Source organism: Rhynchophorus ferrugineus, unplaced genomic scaffold (genome assembly GCF_030347505.1).
Source record: "Rhynchophorus ferrugineus isolate W39M unplaced genomic scaffold, kcgeb_rfMv2 rfM4, whole genome shotgun sequence".
Classification (NCBI taxonomy): domain Eukaryota; kingdom Metazoa; phylum Arthropoda; class Insecta; order Coleoptera; family Curculionidae; genus Rhynchophorus; species Rhynchophorus ferrugineus.
The window spans coordinates 33,493,499-33,508,177 of record NW_027472583.1 but is presented as its reverse complement, the minus strand read 5'-3'; the positions used below and the strand labels follow the sequence as shown (position 1 = coordinate 33,508,177).

General features: G+C 31.1%; 1 protein-coding gene across 4 annotated transcripts in view; it reads right to left on the bottom strand.

Annotated features, from left to right (window-relative positions):
* Positions 1 to 14,679, bottom strand: part of LOC143196712 (uncharacterized) — a 168,526-nt gene that overhangs the window by 98,246 nt on the left and 55,601 nt on the right. Inside the window, exon 1 of one of the 4 annotated variants that reach the window (XM_076404633.1) lies at positions 11,880 to 11,968. The exons of 2 other annotated variants lie outside the window; for them this stretch is intronic. In XM_076404633.1, coding sequence (XP_076260748.1) covers positions 11,880 to 11,917 — 38 coding nt within the window. In that variant the 5' untranslated portion in view covers positions 11,918 to 11,968. Of the gene's footprint in view, positions 1 to 11,703; positions 11,969 to 14,679 lie in introns of those variants that run through there. One more of the 4 variants, XM_076404632.1, reaches the window with a different exon arrangement.

Below are 14,679 nucleotides of genomic sequence, written 5' to 3'. Positions count from 1 at the left end.
TCCAACATTGCGGTTTTATTGTTTGGCAGGCAAACATTTTCTGTATCGACAATGGAAATTGAATCAACTTCACCATTGTCTAGTGCAAAAATTTGTGGATTAATCCAGGAGAGTCATCCACATCGACACCGAAGTGAAATATTCATGACCGTTACTGCAGATGTCTACCGATATCATCTGAACGAATTAAATGACAACGCTTGGTCGCAGATTACAAAAGTTGTGTCATGTTGAAGATACACTGTTTCAGTCAGCTGATGAATGTGCATAGTGCATTTTGATTACCACTTCAGTTCAGATGGAAGCAGCATAGCTGGCACATGGTTTCTATATTCTGAAGAACCGCGAATATAGATCGATAATTGGATGGAAATAAGTTGTAGAAAATGATAGAACATAATTTGGTTAACATATATGTTATAGTTCCAATTTTTCTCAATAAATTCATTTTTAAAGCAAAGAAAATCAGCGAACATACAAGTAGCTAATATTGAATTGTTTGGTTTCTTAGAAACTTACCAATCTGTCAAGCATGTATAATTCTTGTTGAATGTTTGGTTATAGTGAGAAAAATATAAAGAAGATTAATATATCAAAATTAAAACCCTTACATTTGTTCTGATAGTTGATTATAGTGCTATTAAGTCGCTGCTTTAACGAAGAGGCTGTAGATTAGTGGATAAATAAGGTGTTCAATACAATTGTCTTTGTATATCGCTTAATGAATCTACAAAGAAAGATTGGTAGCGATATAAACCGAGATACAATGTTCTGTGGTAAGCCTGGAAGGTGAGACACAGCTTGGATATTTGGATGTCTTGCTTGTGCTCAAAGATGATTGTTTGGACATTGATCAGACTAGCTGTCTTCCATATCTAAGTCAGTTAACGTTATTATTGGGATGAAGCTGGGACTGATTTCTGATGATGATTAGGAGCATTGATTCCTAGCAGATAAAGAAGTCCTTTTCCAATAAATATTTAAAAAAAATCACTCATCACATATAGAAACAGGCAATGCAGGTGATATAGATTGTTTTTATGTTTTAGTTGGATTTCCTATAATTCAGACCCTATCTAATAAGATTTCTACTACAAGAATCATTTACAAGACTTCTAATGAATGTCTGTTATCGAGGGTTTTGATTACATGCTCGACTAATACTGGATCATTGGAAGCTGATTTTTAGCGGATGAAGCTTCATCTGCCTTTAGTTCGCCATTAGACTTTTTTGTAAAGTACATACTCTATCGTCGATTCAGCCGACATCATGGATTCAATGGTTCTTCTCAGTATGCAGTATGGATTTTATTAAGATTGGGTCATTATATTTATTAACAATGCACAATAATTAATGCACATTATACATTCATTTATGGGCACTATTCACATTTCTTCTATTGTATCAATTCTACTGGAATGGGCCTTAGCTATCACTAGATGAGCTTCCTGCGTAACGGCAACAGATAGAACATTTGATCCTAATAGCCATTTTGAGTGAAGCAACTATTGTTACTGTGAAAAAAACTGGACAAAAAGGAATTTCGCAGTTGAAGCAAAAACTTGGCTTGATGCCGAATTTCCGGATACTACTCTATATATTTCTCTATGGTGTATACAACGCGAATGGCGAATATACAATTACATATTATATATTACTCTATGATTATTACTGATTACTCTATGGTAAGATATCAATAATATGTGATGTTTTACATATCCATGACAATTCATGGTGTAAATCATCACATTTCATTTCACATCTCATTTCGCAATCTATTAAACTTATAGCAATTAATGGTTTAAGAATATCTAAACCAAAAGCATTTATAACACAAGTGAGCAAATTCGCGCCAACTTTTGGACCCGAGCAGATGAGAAGGACTATTAACGTTATTTGATTCCCTGATCTTCTATATGTGAATCAAGATTGATTCTAGTTTTTGAGTTCGTGTATGATGGCAGCTCTGTGTTTTTATAACATCTGACGCCTTTGCATTAAAGATAATTTGAAAATTGGTTTTGTGTTGCAATTGTACTTTAGAACGTGCGAAAATGCACAGACAAAGCTGCAAGGTCTATATGTTCGGTAAATGTGAAAAAATCACAACAAATGCGCTCAAATGTGAATATTTTCAGTACTTTGCTACACACTGACAAGCGATGGGTACCGAAATTGGTTTGTAACATGTGCCGAGCAGACCAATTGGTCACTTGGTTAAAATTTTTATATTTAATTTTTTGTACAAACGTTATCATATTGATGATTGCTACTTTTGAAGTTGTTTCCAAAACTGTCATATACAAAAATGAAAGAAAACATATTTATTCTACCCCACATTCGAAAAGTAGTGGCTGACACAAAGTTTATAAAATGTTTAACGCCTCATGTTGTTCAACACTTTTTCGGTAACCACAAAACACCGGATTACAAACACTCAATTGATAATTTGTTACAAAATTACCACAACGTTGGAGCTCGAGTGTCTCCAAAAATACATTTTCTGCATTCGCATGCACTTGTGGCGACTTCGGCGATATAAGCGACGAGCAAAGAGAGCGGCTACACCAAGATATAAATCGAAAGACGGTATCAAGAATTTTTGGATTTGGAAAGGATGAGCTACTGATTTGGATTCAACCCACCAAATTAACTTATAGATTTTGATTGCTTAAGTCCAAAATCATGTATACTCATATAATTGTAGAGACCATCAATTCAGTCTGTCAAAAATACCAGTTGCTTCAATAAAATCGCGGACACAAAATATTCAATGAATAGTAGTACTAAAAATTTGGCATTTTTTTAAAAACATTTTTACATTAAATACTTTCCAACCTCGCCCTACTGAAGCATATGATACCTTATCTAATCCAAATAAAAGAAAATATAGAATCTTAAATCAATAACTCCAAAGGAAATTGTTAACGAAATTCAGAAAAATGGCTGTATCAAAAGTCTTAAGATTATGATCTTATAAATGGTTAAGTACTTAAATAGTTACCGATGGCACAAATAAATGTAAACGCCTATTTAACGCTACAGCGCGATTGCAATATATTCCTATGCGGTGTAAAGTTTTGGAAATTATTGTGGTCCTTAATCCAGACGAACTGCCCAACGATAAAACATCATATCGATCAATATTACTGCTACCAATCGTATCTAAATTATTCGAGAAGTTGTCCTTGAAATGCTTCAAACCATTTATTAAAGAAAAGCAACTACTCCCGGCTCAACAGTTTGTATTTAGAAATAAACACTCGACAAATTGAGGTACATCCTATTACGGATATAACTGAGAACACATTTTAAAAAGCAAATCTGTACAGCAATTTTTCTTGACGCGGACTTTGATAAAGTATGACACAAGGGCTTGGAATTAGGGGTATCAGCCGCTGAGAAAAGTATCGATATTTCTTTTGCAACGACTAGGAAAAATATCTATATTTTGCAAAAGATATATCGATATTTTTAAGAAAAAATAAAAATATTGATGTATCGGGTCAAGAAATAGCTATATTTTGTAAATATTTTAAAAACAGAAAACAGAACAGTTTAAGAAATATATGTAATTTTTTCCAAAAAAAAAATCGAAAAATATTAGCTAACAAAATAATTTCAACAAAAAAATTGAATCGAATTCAAAAACTAAATAAGAAACTCACTAAAAATTATGAAATAATCAAACTTAGATTTTTAACATAAAAAACATTTTAAAATAAAATACGTACATAATAATCGTAATAACTAAATAAAAATAATCAAAATCCTTATTTAACCTATCTACTACACGTATTTTATATTATGTATTATATTATTATATTTTGTGTGCATATTTTATTTCAAATTATTTTTTTTTCGTGTTAAAAATCTAAGTTTGACTATTTTTAAAATTTTAGGGAGTTCCTTATTTATTTTTTGAAGTCGGTTCAATTTTTTTGTTAAAAATATTACATTTTTCTCTTTTTAGTATAACTATTTACTAAAAAAGTTATGCAGTTATTTCATTTAATATTACAATGGGTAGGCCAAGTAAAGCTGCAGCCCGTATGAGAAAAATAGAAATAAAGAAATAATGACTAACAATAAGGAACGCTTCAGGCCTCGGGATCCGCTACCTAGCCTAGGTGATTTGACAAAGGTTTTAACTAAACTAGAACAGAAAGTTATTATGACCGCCGGGAATCGAATCCACGACCTCCGTTTGGGAGCAAAATGCTTTAACCATTACATCCTAGAAGTAGTTGTAAAAAAGTAGTAGTTAAAAAGCAAACTATTTTTTTGCACTGAACGACTTCCGATTTTCCGTCACATTAACTCAGCAATAACATTCTACCCAAATATCTCATTATTTTAGATAAAAATATGTGAACACTTTGTACTTGCCTTTGAAATTTGAGTGTTCCCTCGATTTCTCCCCTACCTCGGAAGTGCACTCTTTGGAATAAAAAAAGGATTTTGAAAATCTGCCAACAATTGACGGAGAAATCGGTGAACATACGTTAAAAAATATACAGGCGAACATAGAACCTCCTTCTTCTTCGATGTCGGTTACAGAATATCGATATATCGATATATCGGGCAAAAAAATATCTCATATTCAATCATTCAATCTCAAATTCTCAAATCCTACATTTCTGATCGTTATTTCAGAGTAAGATACAGCAACGAATGTTTAGATTATTATTATTTAAATTTGAAATTCATCTATGCGGGTGGATCACATGCTAGTTTTCTCGGACCGATGTTATACTTACTTTATACCAGTGATATCTCTAAATGTAAAGGAGTAAATATTGTAAATATTGTTCGACAGTAAAATACTTGGACATGGCAATGGATACCAAGTGGAAGTACAAAGACCACGTTAAGAAGAAACGTGCTGCGCATTGTATGAAGCTCAAAAAATGTGGTGGTGGCTTGAGCAACAATCCAAATTATTATTTGAAAACAAATCATTGTTTTATAAATATGGAACGAAGGGGTTGTATAAAGGAAACCAGACAATATATTAACTTATCAAAACAAAGTTCTTTTGAGCATTGTTAATTCTCCATGATATATTAGATATAAGGATATCCATAATCATCTAAGGGTACCAACGGTCAGCGAAGAAGTTAAAATGTTTGCGAAAAAACACCAAGTGATATTGCGTGAACAAAAAAAACCTCACTGTACTACAAGTACTGGACAATAGAGAACTTACTCGGATGTTTAAGAGACAAAAACCCTTTAATCTAGTATAGTTAAGCAATACTTTTAAACTCTTGTGATGTGTAACAGCAGGAGTACATCCTTCAATGTGTATCATGTGCTTTTTAAACAAAATACTAATTATTTAATCTTTCGTATCATAAGATATCCAAGATTTCATAATTTAAATACGTTTCATTTAATTTTCATAAAGCGTACACACATATTCGCTGTCAATGAAATATAAAAGTACATAGGACTTTTTACGAAGTAATACTGAGTAACTGATATGTTGTACTTTGTAACATATATACAGGAATGAATATTTTACAATTACATAAATATAAAATATCGAAAGGTTAGCCCAGCCATGCATCACCATCATCAATGCGGCTAAATTAAAAGATGAGTGACAATATTAAGTTTGGTATTTAATTTTGAAAGTATCTAAGTGAATTAAACCCACAAGCAGACAAATATTATTCGATATGGAAAGCAACTCGACGATTTAAGAGACCATTTATTCGAGTACCGCTAATTAAAAATGATCCAAATGAGTGGGTTCGACGCAACGATGAACAAGGTTGCTGTCAAAACAAGGTTCTTCGATTGATTACCAATGCCTATCACTATGTAGCTAATGAAGAACTGCACGATGGCCTGGAAATCAAATCGATTTGCGAAGTTATCCAAGATTTCGCCTTGAAGCACGAAAGAAGAAGATTACTAACTTATATAAAGTGTATACCTTTAGTGTAAGCTATAGCTATAAGTTACAATTTTATAATTGAGGAATACATATTGATTTATTTTCTCGCACTCGTCTTGCTTGTGAATTAATCCAAGTACAAATAAAAAGTAGTAATAAATTAATTTGTAATTAATATTGTACTAAGCGTATCTAATAAAGATGTTATATAAAAAATTGATTAAAAACAACTATTGTTTGCAAACAGAATATTTAATTTCGCCAACTTTGTGATAGTAGGTGAAATAGATTTGCAAAATATTCCATCTTCTCCGTTTTCAACTACTAATAATGACATTTGTATTTAAATTTTATATAGCATTGTCTGAAATAAGTGATAATCACTAGTATTATATTATATAGTTGTTTATGGAATAAAGAGATGTAGTACATTGTATTATTATGTCAAGGTTAGGCAAAAATAGTAAAGAACAGTTGATAAACATTTTTAAAATTTTTATTTTGAAATGTAATTGCTGTTCGCAGGAATACGCTTAACCAGTCTCGCCTTTAATAGTTGGTTCATAATTGTTTAACCAGTTTTCCTTACGAATATTTAATAGCTATATTGTTCATGTTTTGTTTTCCAAGTCTACTGACTGCATGAAAAACAATTTCAACATCTTCAGTGGTAATTATGTTTTACTCTTAATAATTGACGGTTATATTTCCAACATTTTAAAATATGGTAGAGTTTCCTTGATTTTATGTATCTAGACATGGATTTGATTCTTAAGCCTCTGACATGGGTATCTAGGTGCTTTAATTCGTGAACAAATTCCGTCTACTGGCTGGGTAAAAACAATTTTCAATATCAACTTAATAAAATTTACAAATAGTGTAGAGGTTTGTTGTCTTTAGGAATCCAGATTTGGCTTTCTTTTGATATTAAGCCTCTGACATGGGTATACGGGCATTGAACAAACTGAACTTTGTAAAGGCCTTACTTCTAGAAAATGTAATTTAATTGCGATTTATGAAAATTTAAAGCTCTTGTACGTTTCCGAATCGGAATTCTTGTTTCTCAAACCTCATGTTTCTCAAAATCAGTAGGTCACAGAGTAAGCTAAACAAAGGCACAATTCCTTTTGAGACCTCTTCTATAAGGATAAAAATCCACTCTACTCATTGTTGTTTGTCCAATATACAAGCTAAAACTATGCAGGCTAACTTACAAACTTGTTCATGCGTACATATTTGTGTAGAAGGGTATCACTTGCAAGGATTAGATTTGGTTTTGTCCTAATATAGTTTAGAACAATTCAGTGATTTTTACTATTCCACCATATGCTTTAATGCAGATCTATTTTTGACGTCAATAGCTCTTCAATGTGCCAACGATGCAACTTATTTTACAGGGATAGTTTTAGGATATTACTGTATCCATTAACTAATACTGTGTACATTTACTAATAAAATGCATATAATAAAAAACATAAATATTTACTTATACAAAATTTAAAGAAAGAGGGCGGGAGAATGAGAGAGAGACAGAGAGAGAGAATTATATATATATATATATATATATATATATATATATATATATATATATATATGTATATATAGTGAGAGAGAGAGAGAGAGAGAGAGAGAGCAGCGTTTGAACCTTAACATATTATATTCACTATGCCTAGAAATTATTATAGGCAGCATTGAGCACTTGGTAATTTGTTTCACGGCTAATTGTTCATTCAAATTTATTCAAACCAGTAAATTAAAATAGTTACTTATAACATAATAATTTACAAGAGTTCATAATAATAATATTATAATACTATTATACAAATAATTTACAAGATCAGTTGCTAATACCACTCGAACAAAATTGCTATTAGCAAAGGAATCTTGGAACGTTGATGTCATCGGCCCCCACAGTTCTTACAGAAGCTAGTACCGCCCTAGCTGTTCAATTATATGAAATATGGGTAAACTGAAAACAGCATGTTGATTGCTGATTGCTGTTTGACGTTATTTAAATGAAATAAAGAAGAACATGCCATTTTGCTGTACTGATAGAAAATGATTTATCAACAACCGAGTGCTGAAAATAAAAAAAGCAATCGTGTATATCTAAAAAATAGTTTTTTAAGGTTGGCGAAAAAGTAATTTCGGTTTTCTGTTATTTAACTTTAAAGTCGTAATAAAAACTTATTACACCTTGAACATACTGATGAATATTATATTAGTCATATTTTGCTTTTGTAGTTACGAAAAAAGGACGTACACAGCACAGAATCATCGGTAATGATCATGTCAATTATTGAAAAATTCTTTAGAATATTGAGGTAAACTATCGAACTGAACATCCACCATAAAATGGTCCTGATCTATATACATAAGATGGATACCAAAAGAAGCTCGATACTTGGGTTTCAAATGAATTAACAGTGAAACATATAACAGACGAAGTTCTCATTTGTGAGTCGCTCTTAAAACGGAACTTGATTTTGAAACAATGTGTAAAATGTAAATGTCGTACTTGAAGCGCGAGTAAGCTTTCCAAACGGATGTAAAACTCGCATTGACATTGATGATAAAACTAAGCGTTTGGTGGGATTGTAAAGGAATTGTTCATTATAAGTTGTTTGAACATAGCCACACCATTAGTCCGATTATCAAAAATTAATGCGATTGAACTAGACATATGTTTAGTGACTTTTCAAACAATAAAAGATATTGATTAGAAACTTTTGATCAATCTAAAGTCACTTACCTCGCCTGCAAAATTATGTCAATGTTGTAAATCTGACTTCAAAAGAGACTTGAACATTTTACATTATCCTAATTATTATTACTCTTAGTAATTCAATAATCGGCCCAGTGGGTACTAAGCATTTCTTATGATAGTATGTATGTATAGGATAGATAGTATGTAATATATACATGGCATGTAGATTACTTCATTAAGTGATTTTCTGTATAAAATACTGTCTTAATTAGTTAGTCCTATTCTATTTGTTGATCTAAGGTCTGTATGTCTTCTTCTCTTTATGTTCTATAACCAGATCGGTTGATGTTAAACGTTTTAGTCTACACACTGCCCTATCACGTGGTATATTTAGTTTTTTAGCGAGCACATTGGGGTGCACTCACACTCTTTTAAAGTACTTAACACAAACATTTTTCTAACACTCGTTATGGATTCTAGAGGGATATCGCTTGTATCACTTTATTATTAAAATTCACTGGAATGTTACTAATGGATGTAATTCATGTAATACATATAGGATGTAATCATGTAATGTATGGATGCAATTCAGCAGAATATTGGATGTAATTCATTGAATTCGTCATCTTGCTTTATAGTAAAATATCTATCTGTGAGGTAAGATTTTATTAACTGAAAATATGGATAAGGGAGGAGATTCTTTAATTTAAAGTGCAACCTTGTATGTCACGCTTAATCAAAAGCCTGAGATATGTCCAGGAATGGAGTTGAACAATATCTTTTGGCATTTCTATCCAAGTCCATATTTATTTTGTTTACAAGTTGATGCACTTCAATAGTCCCATGCTTATTACGAAACCCAAATTGATGTTTTGGAATGATATTTATTTCTTATATTATATTATTATGTCTTATTATGTCTCTTTGTGTATAATTTCTCAAAAACTTTCGAGATAATGGATAGTAAAGATATTGGCCGGTAGGAGGTGATATCTTCTGGCGTTTTTCCTGGTTTAAGAATCATGCTACTTTCAAAATACTAAGAAAATAATTCATTCGTAGTATTGCGTTAAAAATAGATATTAATAATTTTACACCCTTCTCTGATAGTTCTTGTAATATTCTTCCGGTTATTAAATCATATCCGGAAGATATTTTACAATTTATTTCTCTCATTATTATTCGTTTATCTTATCTGACTGTAATTTTTTCATATAGTTTTAAATATTTAAAATGAATAAAATATGATTTTATCAGAAAATTGTCAAAGACTCGTTGACGAAAACAGTATATATATTATGAATTAGTGTCGATTAAATAAGCATCGTAAAACATGAAAAAACATAAAATTATATTTTGCCCTGCTTTCATTTCACTTTGCACATCCATCTTTCTCATCCCACCCAGATATTATTATTCGTGGTCAAAATCACAAGGGGACCTAGAGACTTTCAAACAATGTGTCATAGCGGAAACTAACGCTTATTTTAAGGATGCATCATTCGGTAGGAAAGTTCAAGAGACATTGAACTGTATTGGTATAAAAGTATAAGTAAATTGATGGTATAGTAATGTCTAAACAATTTTTTTCTATGATTATGTATGTGATTAATTTTTATTTAGTATTTATGATTATTGAACAACTTTAGTTTTTAGGTTTTGTTTAAGTTTAATTGTATTGTCTATATTTATTATGGTATATTATTTAAAAGTAGCTATTAACATATTAAAATACGATAAAACATTTGTGGAGTATTACTCCATTCCATAAAACAATCCATTCCTTTTTACAGGTCCACAAAACACTCAAATATAAAAGTAATCCTACTTCCTTTAACACGCAATTATCAACTGCATGTTAATAGTATTCAGTAATTATGTTTTCCTTTTCTTTTTTAAAGTTAGTATCTTTTTTAAACTTAGATATTAGTAAAGTTATTCTCCCTTTATTGTTTGTAACTTCTAACTGTAATTTTTTTATGTGGCAAGTCCATTTGAAAAATTCTACATTGAAATGTATATGATTTTACAAGAAAATTGTCAAAAACTCGTGGACAAAACGCACATATATTATGGATTAGTGTTGAATAAATGAGCGTTGAAAGTATAATAATGCAAAAAATTATTTTTTGCCCAGCCGATACTACATCGAGGCAACCCACAGTGATGCATTTTTATTTGATTTACTTTTTTGCTTATCTATCTTTGTTCCCCCCACCCTGATATTATTATTCGTGGTCAAAATCAGAAGGTACCTACAGGCTTTCAAATAATGTACCATAGCGGAAACTAATGCTTATTTTAAGAACAAGGATGCGATATCATTCGATAGGAAAGTTGAAGAGACATTGAACTGTATTGGTATAAATAAATTTATGATATAATAATGTCTAGCCAATTTTTGTCTAACCTCTAATGAATTTAGTAAAAAGTAATGTAGTTGTATTCTTCTTCACATTAATTATCATAGTAGTCACATAAAATAATCTCAAAGAATTCGGTATTAAGAAAGTTTTATTCCTCCTCGCTTACTACTATTAACCCTTTCACTTGTTTTACCTGGGCTAAAAAAGTTAATGCTTGTAATGAATCACAATACCTAACTATAATCATAATAATGGAGCAAATTATACCTGATAAATATATACACTTATGTGTATATATACTAATAAGTGAATTACAAGAATAGGAAATAGTTGTAGAAATATTGGAACTACAAGCTGTTGTTTTTTGTTTGAATGTCTCAATGATATAGGTAAAAGATGTTTCGCCAAGGATATTATAATTCTTAACTAATCTCCAAAAAACATAAAGCAATTATTCCAATTATGTTTCAAACAAATTTGGTTAGGGATTACATTGACATAAGTTATATATGCGTAGTAAATACATAAAACAGGTGTTCTTATAAAATGTAAATATTCATTATGAAGGGCCTTAATCCACGGTAGTCTTGATTTTTAGTGCTGGATGTAAATTTTCCTGTAGCTAAAGAAACAGTTTATTATTAACTACATTCTAGAGGGCCTTGATGATGTTGTTTATTAAACTTTTTACTAAATTCTTCACTTCTTAAAAATCAATTCTTACCTTACTATTTCAACTTTTTTTAATGGAAATCTGTATATAACCGCACTAATAGGACTCATATCCCTTGCCAATAAACTACGCACTCTACGGTACTAACATTTTATCATATTATAAAATAAGGAAATTCCACGTTAATGGTTAATTGAAATAATGAAAACTGAACGGGAATCACTTACAATAGGAGACGACCATGTGATACTCGCCAGTGTTTCATCTTTTCCTACTGGTTCATATTTTCGCGTTTGTAATGTAATTATGACCAAGGTTGGCCAAAGTTTAACGAGTAAACACGATGTTGATTTTAACATTAATAACAAAAGTGCGGTTTCCTCGCATCTATATTGACCGTTGAGGATTTCCAGTAGCTCTGGTCAATTTACCGGGGTATAGTTGAAACGTAATGTTGACATATTGAAAGTTATTTTTTTATGTATAAAATTATGATTCGGTTAGTTGTTGATTAATACTTTATTGTATTTAAAACAAAATGTTGAACCTCTAACAGGAGTAATATTGAAGGTAATTGAAGGAGAAATGGTAGCTTATTTTTACTGGATGCTTTCAGTAAAACTGGAAAGAGACATTATGTCATTGATTTTGGTTATCGTGCGACATTTAACATTACAGTAGCAGTTGTTTCTTCTGGAATAACCGCCACATTGATTTTTAATTATGTCATGGATTTTTTTTTCAATGATTAGGTATATATATAATTTTTACTTAGTATTTATGCTTATTGTACATCTTTAGTTAGTACGTGAAGGATTATTTACATCTCCGTCTCACTTATACTACCGTTGGAAAATATAAGCACACATAAAATTAACTGGTCCAAGCAATTATCTCCGTCATTTCCTCTATCACAATTTATACAGGAAAGGATTCGTACATCTTCGTTTGACATCACGAATTGAAAAAAATTCAAAATAGTACAGTTGAAACGTAATGTTGACATATTGAAAATTATTTTTTATGTATAAATTTATGATTCAGTTAGTTGTTGATAAATACTTTTGATTGTACTTAATATGAAATGTTGAACCTCTAACAGGAGTATATATATATTGAAGGTAATTGAAGATGAAATAGTAGCTTATTATTACTGGATGCTTCCAGTAGAACTGGAAAATTCTTTATGTCATTGATTTTGGTTATCGTGATATTTCAGTAGCAGTTGTTTCTTCTGGAATAACCGTCACATTGTTAGAATGACGCCGTATGCCTTAACCAGTGTTAAAATTGCCGTTAATCCTTCTGCAAAATTCTTCAAAATACTAGTGATAAGAGGCCAACTAAATAGTCAGTCAGTTCGTTTTTATTAGTAAAATGAGTTAGGGAGGCAATTATTGCTACTATTAAATATTAAGCTGCTGGGAATTTATTATAAATATTTTTGTGTTGCATCTGCGCTGAATATTAATATGATCACTATAACTAAATTGTCACAAATTAAAGATAAACAATATAATTTATGTTTCACCCAAAGGAAAGTATCTACATACCTTTATGTTAACTCAATTAAATATTAAATTTTGGGAAATATTTTGAAACGGTGAGTAGTTTCTTTAATATAGAACAATTTCATAGAATTATTTTACAGATAACTGTTAGTTTGGAAAGTATAGATATAGAATGTATAAAAAATTAAGGGATATGGAGCTCTTTGAAGGATATAAATCATCACTTGTGTACGGACATAGGTATTTCGAATATTAGGCCATTCCTGGAAAGATGCTAATAAAAAGGGTGTAAAGAAAACAAAAGTTAATAGAAAAAGTAAAAGTTAGAATATCATTTGATTAGGTTCTGTATATCATGATATTCTTTAATAATTCAATGCTTATTTTGGTATATAGTTCTTCATATTAAAAACAAAAAAGATCTCAACAAGTGGTCGACAAAGGTTATAATTAGAGATAGGCTTACAAAAGATAATTCATAAATAAAGATAATTAGAATTAATGTTAGGTTGGAAATTAACAGCTTAGTTATTGACTTGAATAGTGGCTCAGAATGTGACATTGAATGAATGAAACTTTCTGGGTGGGGGATTTTGATTCAATGCTGACATTACCAAGACAGGGTGATGAGAGTGGAAAAACTAAAGGTGAGTACATAATTATATAAGATAACTGTAGGCTAGCACTTGCTTAGTTGGATCCAGCGGGGCCGGTCTGGCTCAAGATTTCAAACTGCCGAAGAAGTGTTAAAATAGATCGATGATTGAATGTCTGCCAATACAACATTGTTATTTCGACATGGTACCGTTTTGATGCCAAAACTATGGGAACAAGCTGTAGAAAATGACGAAAAATGTTGTTATTAATATAATGTTGTACTAATTTTTCTTAATTAATTTCTTTTTAATATGAAGACACGATTAAAATGCACGCTATATATCAATATACTGTTACGAATCATTTACGATTAGGAACGGGATGGAATTATTGTTTTGGAACAAGAAATAATCTTTATTATTTCTTTTTCCTTATTCCAGGATAGCTTATCCAGCTAGAAACAAATGGTATTTTGCTGATGTCGCTTCCGGTTCGATATATGAGTGTTTTGCGGGTGAGAGAGACCCTGGGTTACAACTAGAATTGTCTACCGAGGTTTGCAGATGGGTAGGGTTTTTATCAAGGTGTTGTCGTGTTCTAATGCGCCTATGGAGAATTTTACACTTAGCATGTTCGTGAAATTCTGTACAACAGGATGCCTGATTCTAGGTGAGTGTTCACATTCCTCATAAACCACGGAGTATTGAGTAACGCGCGGGCTTTTTTGAATTGCCCCACTTGGAATAGTACGAGTTATATCTCAGAGACATACATATACCACATCTGTGCTCCGTAGAGGCAGACTGGACGGACTAGAATTTTATAGAGAGTCGCTTTCTGGGGTATAAGAATCTTTATCTACTTCGTTAGTCTTTTATACCATTTTGAACAGCCTCAATATTTGTTCTTCTTTTCTACA